Source organism: Castor canadensis, chromosome 1, assembly GCF_047511655.1.
Source record: "Castor canadensis chromosome 1, mCasCan1.hap1v2, whole genome shotgun sequence".
NCBI classification, from domain to species: Eukaryota; Metazoa; Chordata; class Mammalia; order Rodentia; family Castoridae; genus Castor; species Castor canadensis.
The window spans coordinates 15445032-15466840 of record NC_133386.1 but is presented as its reverse complement, the minus strand read 5'-3'; the positions used below and the strand labels follow the sequence as shown (position 1 = coordinate 15466840).

At 44.8% G+C, this 21809-nt stretch overlaps 2 protein-coding genes across 14 annotated transcripts in view; both read left to right on the top strand.

The window, feature by feature from the left end:
- The window catches only part of Plekhg1 (pleckstrin homology and RhoGEF domain containing G1), a 200321-nt gene extending 189275 nt beyond the window's left edge, over nucleotides 1–11046 (top strand). For all 13 annotated transcript variants that reach the window (XM_074072328.1, XM_074072332.1, XM_074072330.1 and 10 more), the window contains 2 exons: nucleotides 533–2174; nucleotides 7458–11046. In XM_074072328.1, coding sequence (XP_073928429.1) covers nucleotides 533–2174; nucleotides 7458–8518 — 2703 coding nt within the window. In that variant the 3' untranslated portion in view covers nucleotides 8519–11046. The remainder of the gene's footprint in view (nucleotides 1–532; nucleotides 2175–7457) is intronic.
- Nucleotides 11047–17429: 6383 nt separating this feature from the next.
- Nucleotides 17430–21809, top strand: part of Mthfd1l (methylenetetrahydrofolate dehydrogenase (NADP+ dependent) 1 like) — a 186417-nt gene continuing 182037 nt past the window's right edge. Inside the window, exon 1 of the mRNA XM_074072325.1 lies at nucleotides 17430–18029. Within this exon, the coding sequence (XP_073928426.1) occupies nucleotides 17809–18029 (221 nt within the window). The 5' untranslated portion in view covers nucleotides 17430–17808. The remainder of the gene's footprint in view (nucleotides 18030–21809) is intronic.

Sequence of the window (21809 nt, the reverse complement as noted above, 5' to 3'; positions counted from 1 at the left end):
ATTTTACATTTTTAACTATTTACATTTGATTTAAGGGAGGGTTCATCCTTATCAACTTCCCCCTTGCCTCCCGCCCTTGGTCTCTTTGAACCAAGGCAACTGTCTGTCCATCTGTTGGCCCCACATATCACCCAAGCAAGTAATCCCTGCAGGAAGTAGCGTGGTCCGTCCCACTTTGCAATCAGTGTGCCTCTGTTTGTGGAAGGCCAAAGTCCTTGTCTCCTGAGTACAGTACAGTCCCTTCTCAAACATTAGTCTCAGTCATGAGGACAAAGAGCTCCTTCTAAAATCGTGGTCCTAAGCCAGGCACCGTGGCACATGCCTGGCATCCCAGCTACTCGGGAGGCTGTGGCAAGAGAATCCCTTGAGTCCTTTCTGCCTCCTTTTCAAAAATCTGAAGTGCTTTTCAACTCTGTTAAAATCACTCACAGTGACCATTTTCTTTAAGTCTTCGGTCAGGGGTAACGTGTGAGTACAGGAGAGATGGCTAAGTCGGTGACACTGCAAGTCTCAGATATTGTGTCATCCTCAGGTTCCCAGAGAGGAGGGTTCATCCCAGCTAGCTTCCGCAGGGCCTTCTCCTGCCCAGAGGGGTAGCCAGCCAAGCGGTTCTGCCATCATCAGCGTGCTTCGCCAGGGCGGTGCCATCAGGAACATCTGGACGGATCACCAGATTAGGCAGGCCTTGTTTCCTAGCCGCCGGCCCCCCCAGGAGAATGAGGATGACGAAGATGACTACCAGATGTTCGTGCCATCCTTTTCCTCCTCAGATCTGAGCCCTGCCGGGCTGTGTGAAGAGAGCACCTCAAGTCGCCCTTGCAGCTGGCATCTGGGAGAGATTGAGTGCACAGGGACCTCCCGCTCTGGTCACAGGACTGTCCGGCGGGCCAGCAGTGCTGGTGAGAGCAACATGTGTCCTCCTGAAACAAGAATTAGGGACAATGATGGCTCCCAATACAGCCCCCGGAGAGAGCTGCAGAATGGTCCTCAAATGGAAGGACAGGAAGGACTGACTCCCTTTGGGTCATCAATAGAACTGACGATCGATGACATAGACCACGTCTATGATAACATAAGTTATGAGGATGTCAGGCTAATGGTTGCTAAGCGTGAAGAGGCTGGATCCACTCCCCCCAAATCAGCCAGGGACTCTGTTCGCCCTAAGAGCACCCCAGAGTTAGCCTTCTCAAAGAGGCAAGCTGGCCACAGTACAAATTCTCTACGCCCCCAAAGAGATGGAGCCCTCGTTGGCCAAGAGTTACCCAACCAAAGCACAGGTGAGCTCCAGGCCGAGGAGAACATCTATGACACCATTGGGCTCCCTGACCCACCATCCCTGGGGTTCAAGTGCAACAGCCTAAAGCAGCCCAAGAGGGGCACCTTCCTGGGCCTGGAAACTGACTTCACATGCTGTGACAGCCTCAGGCCCTTTGTCTCCCAGGACAGCCTCCAGTTCAGTGAGGACGACACCCCTTGCCATCAGGGGTCCTCTGATAACGACTACTTGAGTTTGCTATATGACTCTCCAAGCTGTAACTTGTCCATAGCGGATAAGGCTCTGTCTGATAAACTGTCTGAAGAGGTAGATGAAATTTGGAATGATCTAGAAAATTATATCAAGAAAAACGAAGACAAAGCTCGAGATCGGCTTCTCGCAGCATTTCCTGTTAGCAAAGATGACGTGCAAGACAGAATGCATGCTGACAATGCCCCTGAGCCAAGCAGAAATGCAGGGCATTCCACGTCTACGCTGTCCCTTCCTGAGAGCCAGGCTTTCCTCACGCCTATGAAAAGCAGGGTGGTCAGAGCCAGTCAAGCCAACGTGTCTCTGGAGGAAGACCTGATTTCTGCAGAAGGCTCCTTCGTGAGTCTGAACCGACTCTCTCTGGCCAGCGAGTTGCCTCCCTTGGACAGTCCCTATGACCTGACCAGCAGCAGTCTGCCCCAAACAGACCCAGACAACCCTGACCCAGGGATGGATGTCACAGATAGAACAAGGAGCAGAGTCTTCATGATGGCGAGGCAATACAGCCAAAAGATCAAGAAGGCAAATCAACTTCTAAAAGTAAGAAGTCCAGAGTTGGAGCAGCCGCTGGCCACTCAGCACCACAAACCCGTGCACAAAGACCTGGCAGCCATCCTGGAAGAGAAGAAGCAAGGAGGGCCTGCCATTGGTACGTCCATCTCCCCCACTTTCCTTCCTCTCTAAAAGTCAGGCAGCAGGAACTGTACTGAAAGTGGACACACCTGTGAGAACAGTGTCATTCAAGCATCCCTACCTCCCAGGCCACTAGGCCACTGTTACCCACCTCCATTTAGTTAGGCAAGTGGTAGTGTGATTTGGCCTCATGGGTTTTGTAATAAATGTAATATTGTCACAAGAGATTCCATATTTTTTAGAGAACATTTTTCTCTAAGGAAAGCTAAAGAGTGGGGGAAAAGCAATAGGTTTTAACTTGTAATACCTAGACTTTTCCCTGTGCGTCACCATTGTGTTGGGGGAGAAAGGACTCCTGAAAACTTTTAAGGCAAGGAAGTATACAGAATGCAGGGGGGCGGGCTCCTTGCCACAGAGCCCCCACAAAAGTACCTACTTCTAACAAAGGCAAAAAGACTCGTTTTTGCACTTTTCTTAGCTGTCCACACTACAACTCAGTTCTGTCATATTTGAACTACCACTTGTTTTTTTTAAATACCTCTGCAATGCATTTGATACCATCTCATCTGGTATTCTCACTTATGTCCCCCCAAAAGCTGAATTCTTCAGTCAGAGCTCCTTTGCAGGGCCTAACTAGTATCTCAGGTGTGGTGTTGGTAAGATCCAGGGGTATTGGAGTCAGAGGCCCATGGCTTGACTTTTTTGAAGGACAGAATGTAACACTGATCTCAGGGGAAAAGCTTAGGGGTGCAGATTCCCAGGCCTAACCCCAGAAATCTCTATGTCTGGAACTGAAAATCTTCACAGATGAGAACTGTCACCTCTTGGGGTCTTCTTACATGACAGTCATGTGCTTCTGTCACATCTAAGCCCATCACATGTTAAGAAGTCATACCTTGGATTTTTTGACAAAGGATTACCTCAATATGAAAAGGTAGAAGTCAGTTTTCCAATTAAAAGTACAAACCGAGCCAGGCATGGTGGCACATGTCTGTGATCCTAGCAGTCAGGAGCCTTAGTTTAGGAGGATTGCAAATGCAAGCCCAGCCTGGGATATATAGTGAGACCCTGTCTCAAAAAAAAAGAGTAAAAACCACATGGCCCGGTATCAACAGGGCCAGCACATTTGGACATGTCGATGTAGTTAACTTACACACATGGGTGCCACTAACCATCTTTCTTTGAAATTGATTTATCTCCATGGAAATCAGAGTAAGAAGCAGATATCTAAATCCTAAATGAAATCACAAGTTCCATGATAAGAATTGTAGGGGATTTTTAAGTTTGGGAGTATTTAAGGATTGTCAAAGCTTTAATCTTCAGTAAGATTTCCTACCAGATAGGGAAGTAGAGGTTGGAATTCATGCTTGAAGGGCCTTACAGACTCTCTAAGTTCTCTTTTCGTAAGATAAGGGCTAAGTGATTTTTGTATGAATGTGAGACAGACTGAATGGAATTTATTTTTCTCCTTGCAATAATGTACTAAAAGTAATTTGTGTCCCTTTTGCAATGTTAGTGTTATCAAGCTGCTTGCTGTTCTACTTAGAAGAAGTGATGTGAGCTGCAGGATGGTTGTTGAGGGAGGCACAGATGGGTTTAAACTGCATAGATTGGTAATTGCAACCACTGGCTGAGTATGGAGCTTCTCAGAACCGGAGACAATGTAATACTAAGGTTTCTGATGATGGCAGATCTTGCCAGCGGGCCATCATTTCAACAGAAGTAGTCTAATATCCAAGGCTAGGTGTTTGGGATCTGTGCCATCCATTAAGATACAAAACCACTCTTCACTGAAGCAAGCCCTTCAGTACTAAGCAACTGGGACTTACAACCACCTGCAAAGGTCTTTTTACTCACTTTTTAAACAATAAGTGCTTTCTCATTGGGGTTTTCTTTTGCTTCTTTTCACTTTTGGTTTGTTCTCCTTCTTGAGATCCCATGGGATCTTTTCTCGGCTTTGCATCTGGGTCCTTTCTTGACATTGTGGGCTACTACTGACATCCTCTCCAACAAAGAGGAGATCTCCCCCAAGGCATCATCTGAGAGTATAGTCTTCCCCTGCCAGGTGGCAGGAGCATGTCTGTAGGGTCTGCCGTCTCTCGGACCTGGCAAATTAGATCCACACCTCCTCCATCTGGGTGATTGAGACCACTTCCTGTGCCCACGAGACTTTCAATCAGTTGACATGATGACTCCTTTTCTCTTTCTTGTTTATCTGGGCACAGGACGTCATAATCGAATGGACCGATTCTCCAGACTTCTGCGTGTGGGCCTTGCCTCTTTGCCTGGAGCTTGCTCTCGGTGTTGTGCGGAAGGAGGAGCGTCCTATTCATCTGCTGACACTCTCCAGCACCTTTATTGAACTCTCTCCCCAGGGTCTACAGGCCCCGGGTCAGATTCCCGCCTATAGATCACCCAACCAGGTCTAGTCTTAGAGCCTGTAGTAGCATGTTTGCCATCTTATTCAGTCCACCCGCCCTCCTGACAGTCTTTGAGACCAAGGAGGCCTTTGGGTTCCTGTGTTTTGGGTGCTATTTCACAAGGTAGAAACCTCCATTCAAAGTTGAGAAATGTTCTTCCTTGTGTAAAGTAGGGAAGGCACAATTTTATTCATTTGTCTACATCACAGACAACATCAGAAACATAGATTTTTTTAATCCCCTGTCTTGAAAACAGCCTGTTGGATATTTTCCTTGTAAGGATTACTGTCAATTGTATCTGGAATCATAAGAGCTCCAACTTTTCAACCTTCAGAACAGGGAATGGACCAGAGCCAGCCCTGAGATTGTCACATAAATTTATAATAAACCTGGTCTATACAGACTGTTGATACAGAACTGAGGAAATGGGGGACCTCGACCCAGCTTTCTAGGCTAGAGAAGCTGACTTAGGCTGACTGTTTCCTGTGCATCTGGCTAACAGGATCTATTTAATCACAGTTGGTGCTCTGTAAGCCTCGCTTATTCACATCAGGATCATGCAAGTTACAGACTCTCTTAGGTGGTCAAGATAAGACCAAAAAAAAAAGCACAATATATTGTTTCCTAGTAAGATACTTTTTATTCAACATTTATAAGTGGTCAACTCTTGGTTACCAAAAGATGAATGTGCCCATTCTGAGTTATCAATAGGAAGTATTTTAATCCAAGGCGGTCTTCCTGCTTCCCCTTTCCTGTTGTGTCCTGATTTCTAAACTATCTTTCCACTCAGTGACATGGTCTCAGGAAAACCCCATCCGTTTTTAACACTATACTTTAAACAAAAGACAGGAATGAAAAATTATTTTGGTAATGCTGTATTGTTGATACCAATTTCTGTCCAGAACTATGGTTGGTGCTTCGTAAGGAGTTGAACAAAATACACACCACTGTTCACCAACATCAAAAACTCACATAGACTAGCTACAGTAATTAATATATGAAAAACAAGTAGGGACACAATTGTATGTGTGTGTTGTATGTACACATATGAGACTTTAAAAAAATCAGAAAAGGATTCAAGGTAGAATAGGGCTTTTAGAGAATCTTGAGATATGAGTAAGATTTGATAAGCAAAGGAAGAGCAGAGCAAGAGAAAGAAGAAAAAAGCATGAGAAGTACTAGGGATATTTTTTAAATATTAGCTAGGCCAAAGTTAAAGGCTGATTATTCTTACAAGACTGTATGGTTAAATTTTGATCCTGGAATACTTTGGCTGAATTTTTACTTAGTTCTGTTTTCCCCAAAATTGTCATCTTTTTGGGAACCTTGAGAAAGTTCAGAGCTATCCTAACTCAGGTGTGGTATCAGGTTCAGGGCAGACAGAACTATCTGTCTTCGTCTGGGTTTTATAATTAATGAGGATGGCTAAACAGGACACTGGTGTCCAAGAAGACTTTCACCTGCTTCCTCTAAAAGTCTTAATAAATCTTTATTGGTATTGAGAAAACCATTCAAGATGGAATTTCCCAAGTTTTTGTTCCTAGAACTTTCTAAAAGAACATTGTTCATCCTTCTGAGGAATTTGGAGTTAAAAATCCAAAGGATCTGAATATGAGCTCTATAATTAATGAGAAGCTGAACAGACTATTTGTCTGGATTGCAGGGAGCTGGGGTGTAGGGAACGCAGGGGCTGTAGTTGAGGAGCACACAACAGCAGCTAGTTGTTTCTATCTTCAAAGAAGGCAGACTCAGAAGAAATGACAGAAAATCAACTGAATATTTAGTTTAAATTCAAAGGGCAATTTACTAATAACAGTTACTGAACATATAACTAGCTTAAAGATGAAAAAGAAGACATAATGTCATTTGTTGGTTGTCATAGATGGACTAGGTTTCCTTCAGAGATCTGAGTGATGCACAGGATGCATGTAGTACTTTGATTCTAGGGTCATGTCAGTCCCTGGTTCAAAGAAGGGGACTGTTCTTAAACTTGACATCTCTTGGCTTTCTCTCTTAAATCATTGTTGACCCAAAAGAGTATTCTATTTCATGGTTCAGTTAATATCTTTAGAAATAAGTGTCTGTATGTAGAACCGGGACAAGGGGGAAATGACCTCACATGGTTTAATTTTAAGGGAAAACGTTTTTGTGATAATAACTGTCAAGTCCTATTTCCGAGTCGAGTATATATGCACAAGTGGTTCATCCTTTATGGCTTGGAGGTACACACTTAAGAGCTTGGTTCTTGAGGCCGGGATAGGAGATGTGAATTAGTTGATACATGTGGTTTGGAAGTCCTGGAGGGGAGGACTTCCTGTAGACCATGGCTCTCTGGACCGTGGCAATGGAACGTTGTCTGGAGTGCAGGAACAGCTTCCAGAGCCAACTCCTGTAGGAAAACTTGACAGCAGAGAAGAGTGGTGAGAAGCCAGCAGTGGCCACTGCATTGTGCACTGTGTCCTGCTGCTTTTAGTGACATCAGCTACTTTTTTATCGATCAGAACTTAAGTGCTGATGTTCTTGTTTTAAGATGCTTGTTTTCAGCATGAACACCATTTCATGTTTGAAAGGCACTCGAGAACTTTTCATTACATAATATGGACACTTGCAGACCTGCTGCTGAGATACAATTATGCAAATTAGGTCAAATTAAATAAACTTTGCAGTGGTGTTTCTATTTTTATTAATCTGGGGGTTGTTTCATTAATTCATGTTGCTTTAAGTTCAGTGATTACTCACCATCAAACTTTGCATAAGAGTCCTGTCTACTGTCTTAAGGTTTTTTATTTTTAATATTGGTTAGAATTGTGCTCTTACATTTAATCTTCATGTTGAAATAATCCTTATGCATACTTATTGCTGAAATATTTGCCTTCTAGGTGCCAGGATTGCTGAGTATTCCCAACTGTATGACCAGATTGTGTTCAGGGAAACACCCCTTAAGATTCAGAAGGATGGCTGGGCTAGCACACAACAACCCACCCTGCTCAGGGCTGCGTCACCTTCCCAGATCCAACATGGTGGTGAGGACTGGCTTTGGCATTCAACCTACAGCAATGGCGAGTTAGCAGATTTCTGTCCCCGGCCCGAGCAAGACTTGAGGTCAAACTATGCCACCTTAGAGATGAGTGCAAAAAGAACTCCAAGACAATTGTCTGCAGCTTGCTCTGTCCCTTCTCTTCAGGTCTCTGACCCGCTGCTGGGCTCCATGCAGAGATGCAGTGTGGTTGTGAATCAGCCCCACAAAGAGAATTCCTACCAGGGCCATCTTTACAACTCGCTGGGTCGGAAAGGACTCGGTGCTAAACCTCAGCCTTATAACAGGTCCCAGTCATCTTCATCAATCTTGATCAACAAATCGTTGGACTCCATCAACTACCCCAGTGACATGGGCAAGAAGCAGCTGCTGTCTTTAAACAAAAATTCCAGGTCTGAGAGCCACCAGGTTTTGCTGCCAGGTCTGGCTAACTCATGCCAGCAGGGCACCAAAAAATGCTCTGACCTCACCCTCCAAGACTCACAGAAAGTTCTGGTTGTAAATAGAAATTTACCCTTAAACGCCCAAACAGCAACACAGAACTATTTTTCCAATTTCAAAGAGACCGAAGGAGATGAAGATGACTATGTGGAAATAAAGTCAGAAGAAGATGAGGTAGAGCTGGAGCTCTCCCAGAGCCGTGAAAGAAAATCTCTCTCAAAGATGACAGATGCTGACTTCTCAGACAGCATCTGCAGCAGCAGCACGCCTTGCTCTTTGAATACTCAATGCACTCCAAAAAAGCCAGTGAACAGCAAAGTTGGGCTCTCACCTTACTTGACAGCCTATGATTCTGACAAGCTGAATGACTATCTTTGGAGGGGGCCATCACCCAATCAACAAAATATTGTCCAGTCTCTAAGGGAAAAATTTCAGTGTCTTAGTTCAAGCAGCTTTGCCTGATCTTCTGAAGAGCTGCCTGAATTCACTTATAAATTACAGATACTGATGAGGTGTTTTCTATGTACCCACATTAAAGCAATTTTGTAATAACCAGAGTTGTAAAATATACTTTCTTTTACAGCAAGTGTCAGGATCTAACAGTATCTTTTCTGGTGCCAATTGTCCTCATGTTTTATGTGAGTCAATCTTACTTGAAATTTCTTGGGCCTTTTTTAACATGCTGGCTGTGGCATTTCTTTTCCATATCCTGGCAATAGTGCCCATACTTTATGACATGCAGTAAACTCTTGTGTTATCCAGAAGCCGGGAGTGGTTTTATCTATGACTCAAAGACAACAAGGAGACTCTTTGACACCTTTTAAAAGGAAAAGAAACTAAAGCTGTTTAAGGAATTCTGCTTACAGGCTACATTTTGTTATATTTGTGGCAAGACCCTAAAATAACTTCAGCCAGAGATCTCTAAGTGCAATGTAGCCTCTGTGCCTATTTTAGGGTTTCTATGCTGCTATTCCTACAGCGTTTCATTTCAGTGAAGAAACTGTGTGAGTATTGAAAGTTAAACTGTAGCACTAATGTCCATTTGCTAGAAGCAAAAACCTTTCCTGTGTTTCTAGACAACGCCCAGAGAAAGTGCCGCTCATCCAGTTGTGAATTCGGGGTGAAATGAATGTCCTTCATGGCTTAAAACCAAGTTCAATAAAATGCAAACTGATTTAAATATTAGAAGAGAGGAAAGACTCCTGGCAACAATTTGATGGTTTTTTCATATTACAGCTGAAGAGGAAAACCCCACAGCAAACCAAATCGCCCCATGATACCATTGTGTGTGCTTACCTCTTACAAAGCAAAGAAAACCTGATGAACCACTTCAAAGCCACCCTTTTCACAGGCAACTTCATGAGTTTTGGACTGCTGAATGTCTTACCTGATCCTAGCGTGAGGTGTCATTGACTACAGGGATGGAGCAAGAGTTTATTTTCTAAACAATACACAATGTGGGATCCTGTATCTGCTTCTCGTTTTCATTTGAAACAAGGCTCAAAGTGGTAGCAAGCTTGCCTAGAAAGTGCAAGACCCTGAGTTCAAACCCCAGTACTGCCAAAAAAATCAAAAGGAGCCTTTGGTTACTAGGTTCCGACTAATTACATCCTCTATGTTATAATTATGGTCTTGACACAGCATTTCTTTGAGATATTATACAATAATCTACTCCTTATGGGCAGAAACAAAAGACAAAAAGAGTAAAAAGCAAAATCAAAGAAACTAAAGAGAAACAGGAAGGCAAATTTATTGCTACTGTAGGAAAATATTCTATTTTAGTGAAGACACCATTAACGCAGCTAGAATATTTTCTCCTGGTGCTCCCCTGCCTTGTCATGTTAAGCAGGTGTGCATTCACCTGCCCTTCACCTCCCTCTCAGTTTCCATGTTATTTTCTATTTATTCTAATGAAAAACCATTCAATTCCACTTTAAAAGATATGACAATATGTGTAGGGAAGAGACCCGGGCTTTACATTTAAAGGTAAGCAACGATACAAAATCAATGACACCTCACGATTCCTGTCCCCTTTTCTTAACTAGAAGCAAAATCTGACCATCCCTATTTTACAGATAGGGACCCAAGGAATTTGTTTTATTTTAAATAACAAAAAAATAATCCAAGTTTTCTTGTTCTCCAAAATCTCTTCTTCATCAAACAAACTCCTAGTGCCGGGTGCGTAGCTCAGTGGCGTAGCACTTCCCTAGCCTGCATCACACCCTTGCAGTTCATCCCAAGCACCGCAAAAGGAGAAAAAAAAGTTCCTATTGAATAGGATGGGTTTGGAAACATTCCTTCTTTCATTTAAATGTGAGAACTTTCAAGATCAAGCAGTGTCCAAGGCCAAGCAGCACAGAAAGTATGTTCTTAGACCTGAGAGAGATGTAAATTATTAGTATTGCCTATTAAAAAAAAAAAAAAGCTACCGCACACTTGTCCAGGAATGAAGTTTTTCATTATTTCTTTTGTAGTCTGTATGACCCAGATTCCATGTAGTCCATATTACTGTTGTGTCTGAGTCTCAGAATTTAATTCTTCATAACCTCCCCGTCTTCTATAGGAACACACCTGCTGCAAGAAGATGGACGTGTTTCATCATTTAGGTTCTAGGACAAATCTGTAGCTTTATAGATCACTTCTGTGGGACGGGATGCAGATTTTGAGAGCTGTGTGTGTATATAAATATATATATATATAATCATCTTTGTATTTTTCCTCAGAGTTACATTTAAGTGTTTTTGTTGAAAATAGTTGCTTTTGGAGGTAGGGTGGGGGTGTATATATTGGGGAAATGGTATATGTACTTAAAATTTCTTATTACGTTCCTGTACTGAAGGTTTAATTGTTTTTTATAAGTTCACTTTTCACCTACTCTATTCTTTGTGGGGGGAAATGCATCTAGGAAAACATAGTTTAAATACTGTATATAAGATAATGAAAGTTAGTAATGTCCATTATTTAATAAAGTTTGTAAAGTTCAAAGTAAATTATAGTGTGAATTAATGTGTTTATTCCATAACATCAAGATTTTTCCACACTACGTCAGGGTAGCAATGGTAAACTGCATCTTAGTGCCATTTTTCCATATCTTTGGATTACTTCTGAAATACTGAATTTGGTGTCTGGTACTTTTCTTTTTTTGGTGGGGGGGGCCCTCATGCTTGATAGGGAGGGGCTCTACCACTTGAGCCACTCTGCCAGCTCTTTTTTTGTATTGGGTATTTTCCGAGATAGAGTCTCTTGAACTGTTTGCCTGGGCTAGCTTTGAACCTTGATCCTCCTGATCTCTGCCTCCCGAGTAGCTAGGATTACAGATGTGAACCATTGGCATCCAGCTTTTTTTATTTTTTAATTTAGGAAACTAAGTTAGGTCAATCACTAAATTACCTTAATTTTTTTTTTTTAACTTTGGAGGCTAAGTTAGGTCAATCACTAAATTACCTTAAAAATGTTAGTAACAGAAGACATCCTTTTCATTGCTTTATTATTGAATCAAAAACAAGGTTTGGCACAAATTAAGGTTATTTCATATAGCTTCACGACTTGAGTTTTCTTTGATACGTAAAAACTTATAGGGAAAAAGCAACTGATATAAACATTTATGGACAGTATATAGATTGATAATTGGACACTTTTTAAAGCCATTTCATTTCCAAATATAAACATAAATCTGCATTCCAATATGATGAAAGTTGGATTGTCTCATTTACCTCACATGGAGAAAACTAGCTTTATATTTTTTCTTTAAACTGTTTTTTACTGGGACTGGTGGAGTGGCTTAAGTGGTAGAGTGCCTGCCTAGCAAGTGTGAGGCTTTTAGTTCAAACCCCAGTGCCAGCAAAAAAAATAATAAAAAAGGTTGTGAAGTCTATTTAAAAAAAAAATGTTTTATTGTAATAGGTGTCACATTGAAGAGGCCTCAGACTTGCTTTATCTTGATGTGCTATAAGTCATGAGTTCAATTTAGAAAAACCAACAGCAGTGGAAAAACCATACCCTGTGTAAATTACATACATAAATCCTTAGGAAAAAGAAAAGAATCTTAAAATATTAAGTTGTCTTTTGATGTAATTTTTTTCAAATCTCTTCTTTGAAGAGCAAATGTTAAAATATTGCAAGAGCTCTGACATCCTCTCTGACACCTCTCTCTCTAGCTGGGCAGTCATAACCTTGCTCAAGTTTTTCACCCAGAAATGGGATTACAGTAAAAGAAACTGCTACGACTCTTTGCTAATTTACATGTATCAGTGTGTCTTTATTTTAACTTCAACTTTGCCATAGATATAAGTCTGGAGCTTTCTGCAGTATGCATTTCAGTATTTTTCATTTTAAAAGAAGGTCTGAAGACAAGCATACATTCATATTTAGCTTCTCATGTTCCCTACAAGTAGTTTACAGCATGGGATTCCAAAGACATTGTGGAGTTGTGGCCCTCGGCCACAAAACAGGGAAAGGCAGAACAGCTGCATCTCCTAAATTGTGTTCAGAGAAGCAGGAACGCAGGTTTCTCCTGTTCACACCACTCCCCGAGGCTCCACCCTGTTTGCTGCAATAAAAGACCCCTGAAGGAGGCAGAGGGGTTTTACTTTGAGCTTTTTGGTGTGGGAAGGTCTTTGAAGGGGAAAATGCTAAAGGTGTTGATAGAAAGTTTGCAGAGAACTTTAACATAGGCTTCAGAAAGCAAAGCTGAGAAAGAACTTCATACATAGGCCTTAGAAAAGCTAAAGTTAAGAAAAGCCAAAGAGAACATGGGACAGTGCACAGTGCAAGTCCAATGACGAGACCTTAACAGTTATGCATATGCAGGTTGCAGGGTGGCTATCTGCAAGTTTGAGCACCGAGGCTTTGAGAGAGCTAAAGAGAGATGGGACAGTGCAAGCCTGGGGGCAAAAGAGCGATTAAGATAAAGATAAACTGAAAGCAAACATGGGACAGTCTGAGTCTAAGGAAGGAGGTTTTAAGCAAGGTTTTAAAGAACTACAAGGAGCAAGGCCTTAAAGAATCAAGATAGAGAAAAGAAGCGATGAGGGTTGTGTATCTCCAACCGGGCGTACGACACACCTGACCCCAAATTTCTTTGTCTATCAGTATCTTTCTAAAATCTCCAGTCACCTCTAGTAAGTCCAGTTAGGTCCAGTAATAACCAAGGACCAAGAGAGAAAAACCTGTCTCCAGCAAGGGAGGGAGCGCGAGAAACGGCGCCCCCTTCACTATTTGAAAGCTCTTTTGCTGATGATCAAAAGTTCTCTTTTAGAAGAATATTCTAAAACTTAGCCACGTGTAACAATTGTGTGATTTGATCCTTTTGAGCTGGAAATGCTTCTATGGGCTCTGTCCAGTGCTGAGCAATAGTTTTGTTTAATGATCAAATATGCAAAGTTAAAAAAATCTTGTTTGAGCCAAAAGCATGAGAAAAACACATTCAAGTAAGAGATGATGGAGTCAACTATGTTGCTTTTAAAAACTTACAACACCCTCAGCAATCCAATGTCTTTCCAGCTTTTTAAAGTGTCCTATGGGGTGGATCGAGGTGGCATTTTGAAAAGTCTCTGCCTTGTTTCCATTTCTAGGCTGATGGAATTCTGGAGACCTCGACTGCAAATTCCCGGTAACTTTTAAGTCAGGTATCCACAGGGGCACAAGGGTGGGATTCTCAACTCTCCTCAGAGTTCCATTTATACCAGATGTCTTTCCTGGTAATGCTTCTGGGGATGGGAAGAGAGCTGAGAGCAAACTAGCACCAGGTGTGAGCACGAAGTCAGGTGAGGTGGAGGTCCAGCGCACTGAGCTATTGGGTGCAGGAGGCAAACTTGACTGCTTTGTAATTGTGCGAGCAAAGTCCCCTTTCCCATATCTATGAGAACACCAAAGCTTTCTGACAATGGCTTGTTGACACACATCACACATGGGAAAGGACAAGTAATAGGCAGTTCCACCTCATTAGTTCCGTAACCACGTTATTCAGTGCAACATAAAAGAACAGGGCTTGGATAGCAATCAGAATTTCTGCTCTATGGGTGAACCAAGTCCCCCAGTATCCTGTTTGCATAGCATGCACAGCTGGCTCCCCACACAAGGTCATGGCATCGGCAGATTCCTTTTTCTATACGCCAGTTAAATCACAAGCTGTACACTGCAGGCCCATAGCCTGAATCTGGCTTAGGCGATTTTTAAAAGGTTGAAACATTTAATTCCAAATTTCCAGCTTCTTTCAAAGAAAACAAAAGAGAAATGTGGCCTACTTGGGGTTGGATTCTGGTGGGACAATGTTGTGAGATCTAGGGGAGGGGTCCTAGAGGTAAAAATCAACCTCAAAGGTGATCTTTCCAGGGGTGGTTCCTTCAATCTGTTATGCACTTGGTTGGCAGATTTAAAGCAGTGTTCAAACACAGATGCTTTAGACAGAAAGTAAAGGCCCTAAGATAAAATGAATGTGTGTCACAGAAAGTGTGCAGAACACATTGCTTCTTGGGGAAACTTTCCACCTGGGTCACGTCATTAGTGAATCCTATCTGCCTGGTCTCTACAACCCTCCAAAGATGCAGGCATGTGAGATCAGACAGTCTCCACCCCACCCTCCTTTACTGATAGGAATTCATACAAGGTGTAAACTACTATTCATATTGTTACGTGCCGGGGTCCAGAACCCTTGCCTTCACGGACCAGAGAACTGGTTCATGAGGCAGCTGAGTGAAGAGCCAAAGCCGGTATAAGAAGTAGGATTTCTTAGAGAGAAAGGAAAGGCTACAGCTAGAGCACTGCAGTGGAGCCCGGAAGCCAGTGGCTCACTGCAAAGGTGAAGGCTGGGGCTTTTATGGACGTTCTAACTCTGGATTAGGTGGGTTTTTCTCATTGGCCGTGGATTTGTGGGCTTTCTTAGATGAGCTGGTCTGTTTGCCCCTTATTGGGGGGGGGGAACAACCTTGAGAGCATTTTATCAGCCGCATGGCAGATTTAGGAGACCCAGTATCTCTTCTTTAGGATGCAGGAATGACACTGCTCTCCATGGGGGAGGGGATACCCACTCATCTGTCTCCAGACCCAACACTATTGTCTTTTAAAACACGGTCTCTAGTGCAGGACTTCCTCAAGTTGCCCACATCTGATGTCATTTCCTCTGACCTTGTACATGCCCCTGGGGCGCCTTATCCACAGTACAGTCTTTTTCTGGGAACTACCACAGCTTCCTAACTAGTCACCTGACCACTGTCTTCCCTCCTCCCCGCCATGTTCCATCCTCCTGATGGAAGTCAGCATAACATGAATGACACTCCCCACCAGTCTGCCTGCAAAGCTCCTCCCCTGTTTTTCGGGAGAAGACGTTCTTGATCCTCAACACTCTGCTCAGAAATGACTGTCCAGAACTGTGAAGGGAGTTTGCCTGCTTGCAAGCTAGCAAGGTAGCCTGCCTGGGTTTCGCCAGCACCGGCAGGTCTGAGAAAAAGAGCGTTGTTAAGCCCAGCAGGCAGCAGAGCTTCAGAATGCCAATCTTAAAAGGAGATAGCACACCTGTCCTCATGAGCAAGCTACCGCATGGAAATTCAGGCCATTTCCAGTGCACACCTACCTGACTGTGCTGTCTGACTGCTATCATCCACTGGCTGTTTTAGTGAAGGAGTTGGCACATGGCATCACACCATATGCTCACCATCCCTACACACAACCATTATCCTCAGTTACTCCAGTATTTTGATGGACAACCAATCCAACTTCCTGGTCTCTCCCTTTCTTGACTTGCTAACCACAGGTGACCTTCACCTCTATTCACTTAGGCCACAGTACCAGACAACAGAGTTTTCTACTGCAAACAATAGAAAGTGCCTGTAGCAACTTAGGCCATTGATTTGAGGTATTTCTTTTCTCTTACCTCTTTTACCTCCTCCTCCTCTTGATTTTTTTTTTTAATTGTGGCAAAATGTGTATAACACAAAATTTACCATCTTAACCATTTTAAGTGTATAATTCAGTGACTAAACAACTACTCTTCATTGCACCCTAACCACTGGCCCCCAGCCCCAGGAAATCTCCATTTTACTTTGTCTCTGAAAATTAGGACTAGGTACCTGGTACAAGTGGAACCATGCAGTAACCCTTTTATTGGATGCTATAAACACCCCTCTAAATGCTTCTTTGCCTATATTCTCCACACTTTAATATAAGCTGTTTTCATTTTCATTATATTTTATAATTTTCCTTGAGTTATTCATTAAATCATGGATTACTTAGAAATATTTTAATTTCTAAGTATTGGGAAATTTTCTAGATAGCATTCATCTATGCTTCACCCACTTAACTTGCACATTTCAATGGGTTTTAGACTATTCATAGTTTTATAGCCATTGCAATTTTAGAACATTTTCATTACCTCAAAAAACAGCCACAGGCTCCCCAGCTGTGTCATTTGTGCACTTCCTGTTTCTAGATTTGCATATTCTGGGCATTTCATGTACATGGGATCACACAATGCTGGTCTCTAGAGCCTTTTAAAGCATGACTGATGCAGCCCTGGTCTGCTGGAGTTACTACTCGGGACTTCCAGGGAGCAGGGACTAGGTAATACGAAACTCTGGGAGCAGTGGTTGGTGCTCGGTAGTGCTCAGAAAGTGTCTGCTTATGAATGTCCCCATTTGAGATTTAGGGGTTATGAGACCTGGTCAAGATTTTACCAGCGATTCAAGAATTTTTCATGTGCACAAATGGACTTCTGTCCATTTGTTCATTTGTAAAACGGTGGTATACCTACCTCACAGCGTTGTGAAAATATCAGCTATTCTTGAACCTACAAAGTCATGGCATGTCAGATGGAGCAAGCATCCTACAATGCAAAGTACAGATCATGGCGTGAGATTACTGACATCATTGCAGTCAGGCAAACTCCAGCTCTACCAATAAACCAGCTGCCTTCTCTGGCACCAGTTTCCCGTGGTTGGAAATTAAGATGCTAGTACTCAACTCCTTCCATCTGTGGAGATTAAATGAGGCCTCTTTCCAAACCCTGTGTGGTGCTTAGCACGCCGAGAACCAAGTGTCTCTGACTCGAAGGTTTCATTCCTACCTGACACAGAAATTAAAAGTTACAATCTTACTCCCACTTTACTTGGAATTTACAAAATTATACTGTCAATCCCACTTTATTTGGAAACTCCTATCCTTGTGAGGTTATAAGGAATCTGGTTGACGAGACAGGGAAGGTCCACGGGAGAGTTAAGTAATCTGCCCAAGATTACGGGCTCACCCACCCGTGTCCTGAGGCCACCTCCAGAACAATACATCCACGGCCTCCCAGCTACCCTGGTGCAGAGCCTCAACCTCAGCTCCGGCCGGAAGTGAGCTGCCATCCGCAGCGCGGGGGTAAAGCCAGCATCCTGAGGCTGTGCAACCTTGGGGCCGGAGCTGAGCCCCACCTCCTCTGACTCAGCCGCGAACCAAATTTCCTGCAGCCCATGAAAGCGCCAGAAGCCTACCCTTGACTTCCAGGCAACTCTGACGAGCAGCCTCGCGTCCCGCGGGCCCCCGCCCTCCCAACGTCACGGCCACTAGGTGCAGTGCCCGCTAGGGGCCCCCGCTCCTCTAGGAGGAAGAGCCCGCTCCTTCCTGCCGCTGGTCCGTTACTGGCCGGCTCGGCTCTCTCTGGCGCCGGACCCACCACCCTCAAGAGGGACGGCACCCCGATCGGCCCCGCGCTCGGTAGCCGCATCTGGGCGTGGCAGGAGGACCTGCGCCCCGCGCTCCCCCCCCGCCCCCGCACCATGAGCGCGCGCCTGCCGCTCGTGCTGCGCCAGCTCGGCCGCCCGCCGCGGACCCCGGGTCTGCCGCGCCATCTCCGCGCACCCTGTCGCGCCAGCAGCGGCGGTGGCGGTGGCGGGGTTCCGGAGGGCCTGCGCGGGCAGGGACGGCTGCAGAATGGCCAGGCCTGGAGCAGCAGCGGTCCCGGCAGCCCGGCGCCCTCCGCGCGGGACTCCATCGTCAGGTGAGTGTCGGGCCTGGCCCGCGTCCAGCTCCCCAAAGCGGAGGCCAGGACCCTGGGCATAGGGAAGGCGGGGCGCGTTGCAGATCGGGGGCGGCGAGTGCTTGGTGCCAACTTGCTCGGGACTCTGGGCAGTGTGCGGGGGAAGCCAGCAGGCGGAGGACAAGCACGGCCTAGGAATCGGGATTCGGCGGGCGCGGGCATCTCCGGCCGGCGCCGCGCGCACGGACCGCACGCCCCGCTCCACGTGCGCCACCAGCCGCCGGCTCTGATGTTACGGCGCCGGCGCGGCCCGGACAGGAAAGGGGCGGTGCGGCCCAGGAGGAGGGACCGCACCCGCAGCCCCGGGCGCCTCTCCGGGGACCGCTGAAGCTGCCCCGCTCAGGGACGAGCCGTGCAGTCACTCCCATCCCACCCCCTGGGACCGCGGCCTCCTCGTCCCGAGTGGGAGACCAAGAAGGAAGAGCCCTGATCAGGCTCCTCGTGGAGAAGTGGAACCACTGGGTCCCAGACGGTGCAGAGCGACGCGCTCCGGATCCACCCGGCGGTGGCGGGATTGCCCTGTCCCGATTCCCTCCCCGCTAGGATTAGGACCCAGTCCCAGAATGCTGTCTGTCTGGACCAGCTGCCCCTCCTCCGTTCACCTCCTCCGTGTCCCTTGTAGCTTTCATTCTAAAAGCCATTGCCCTCCGCCTTGCGTCTGTGCCCTCCCCCCCACCCTCCGCTCCGTGACGTCAGCTCCTCCTCCGTGACGTCTGAGACTGTGATGTGACTGATGAGTTGTAAGAGGCACTTTACTTAGATCATATCGACCTTTTTGAACGTTGGATTTATTTTGGGTCACTAGATTTTAACCAGCATACAGCCGAGCATTATTTTAGTGGGTTAGGGTCTGAAGACAATGTGGGAAGCAAAACCAGCACCCATCATCCTGTTTTTGTTTTCTTCCTGGCATTGGTTGTACCTTTATTTGTTCATTTCGTGTTTGTCTCAACCACCTGGCCAGTGTCTCTTCTTCATCATTCTAGCCTTGTGAAATGGTCAGTGAATACATGAGTCACGGTTATCCGGAGGTCTTATTCATGCATGTTTGTGGGGTTTTTAAAAAATTATTTCTCTCTTAAATCGGACTGCCAGGTCACTCCAACACAGATGGGAACATATAAGGCAGGGAGCCAGGTCATATTATTATTACTATTATTTAGACAGGGTCTTGCTGTGTAGCCCGTGCTGGCCTCACGATGGAGATCTCCTGCCTCAGTCTCCCACCACAGCCTCTCAAATCAGCCTTTTGGGTGCTGGGATGACAGGCACTGTACCACCAGACCCAGATGCTGAAAGCCATGAGCGCCTTAGAGAGGAGGTAGACCGAAGGCTGAGGGTGTGGTTCCGCTGCTGGAGCATGGGCCTGTCGGGCACAAGGCCCTGGGTTCAACCCTCAGTGCCACCACACCTCAAAAAGAGTAGTGCTCAATAGGGGGCTTCTAGATCCCTCTTTAGTGTTCTCTCCAAACAACTACCTCAGGAGAATGGAGAGGGTGACAGTACTTATCTCAAGAGACCACCAAAAACTAACCTGGGAACTGTCACACACTAAGTCTTCAACAAATGTGGACTGGTTCCTTTATGATATCCTAAACTAGGGCTGTAAACTTCTGGTGCAGTGGGCCAGATGCTAAATATTTTGGGGGTAGTGTGGACTTAGAGGCAAAATTAAAAAAAAAAATTATGTAGGTACTTTCATAACAACTAATTTCTAGAGTTTTTAAATGAAATTCGGCATTTACGAACACTGAAATTTGAATTTCGTGTAATTTCCAAATGCTGTGAAATAGTCTTATTTTTTTCTAACCATTTTTAAAGGTAAGATCCCTTCGTGGTTAGAGGGTCATAGTTTGCCAGCTCCTGTTCTACACCAGGAAAAAGCGTGTATCAATGAGTCTGCTTCTTAGAATTATGGTTAAGGGCCAGGAGCAGTGGCACATACCTGTGACCCAGCCACTCAGGGGATGGAGATTGGGAGGATCAAAGTCCAAGGCCAGTTGGAGCAAAAACACTAGACCCCCCCATCTGAAAAATCACTACAGCAAATAAGGGCTGGTGGCATAGCTTAAGTGGAGGAGCGTCTGCCTAGCAAGTCCAAGGCCCTGATTAAAAACCATAACAGGGGGAAAAAAAGTATCTCAGGTATTTTGTTAGAATAATGGAAGGTGACTAATATGACATGATCGACCAACAGTCTTATAACACAGAGTGACAGTGAAAAGCACAAAAAACATTGAAAAACAACAAAAATTCGTTCTACTCAAGTCACTTCCTGAGTATGAAGCTCTGGAATACTTCGTTTATATTTTCCTCGCACTGTTTATATAGGAGTGGCTTATGGCAAAATAAGTCTAAATAGTCTAAAAATTCTGTCAATACTTACAGAATAAGCACTGTGTTAAGAAAAGAATGTGCTGTAGTTTAACTAGCATCATTGTTTTTTTATTGGTTCATAAAACAATGGTGTAGATTTGATGGTATGCCATAAGTGAAATCATTGTATTTAAACGCTTAGATCAGCTCATCCATGAAGTAGGAAGTGGACCAGTCTGCTTTAATACTGCCTGTCTTTGTCCAGTTTGTGCTGCTACCACAGGCTGGGTAATTTGTAAACAATAGAAATTTATTTCTCACAGGTCTGGAGGTTGGGAAATCCATGTCAAGGTGCTGGTGTCTGGGGAGGACCTGCGCCATACCATCTGAAGGCAGAGATGGGGTGCAAACTCATCCTTTGCATCAGGAAAGGATAACGGCGTTAAGGACTGGAATCTCTTAGAGTTCCCATCTCAACACTGTTGCATTGGGGATTAAGTGTCTAACTCACGAGCTTTGGGGAAATATTCAAACCATAGCAATACCCAAAGTACCATAACTTTACTGTCCAGTGGAGAGAGTCCAGGGAATGCAGGGATCCCCAGGATGGCTACTCAATGCTCCAACTCTGGGTAAAAGACCCATTGCTCTGGTCTCACCACTGCCCAGCCAGTGAGAGAGAAGAGGGGCTGGGTTGCTGGTGCATGGTCCTTCCTGCCTTCTATTGGCTAGAAGCCAGTCACATGATGGCCTGTGCAGCTGAAACTCAGAATTCTGTTATCACAAAAGCGGAAGAACTAGTTTTTGCTGTTCCTGTCACATTGACTACATCGACTAATTGCCAGTGTGGTGGGTTAAACTCCGTACTGCTTTTACCCTGAACTTGTTTCTCTGATCTGCAGTGACTGTCTTTGAGGAGACTGCTTTGGAAATTGTCACTTTTTCTAGAAGGGTACTACCTCTTTTGCATTTTCAACAGTCTGAGAAGTTGAAAGTAGCCTATTGTTGATGAACAGACTCAGCACTCAGGACAGCTATGCTGGTAGCTTTCAGTCCTCCCAAACTCGGGCGTGGTCACACTGGTCCTGTGGGAGGATAAGGAATGTGGCCATAGAACAAGGCAGCTTTGTGCCCAGCTAATTTGCTTTTGCCCAGCCAGCCATCAGGAGATGGCATGAGCGGTGGTTTCACAGTAGGCACAGCCAGTGTAATTAACAGGAATCAGAATGAAGCTGGTGATGATGGCTGACGCTCTTATTAAACTATCTTTAATAATAGAATTCTGAGTTCTAGCTACACACTGCAGCCCCCTGGCTGGACACCCATTGCTCCTCAGTGTCTGTGGTCAGGATGGAATTAACAAGGCTGTTTTCCTCCCCTGAGGGCAAGGAAATCTCTGATTAGAAACATTTGTGCTACTTTTTA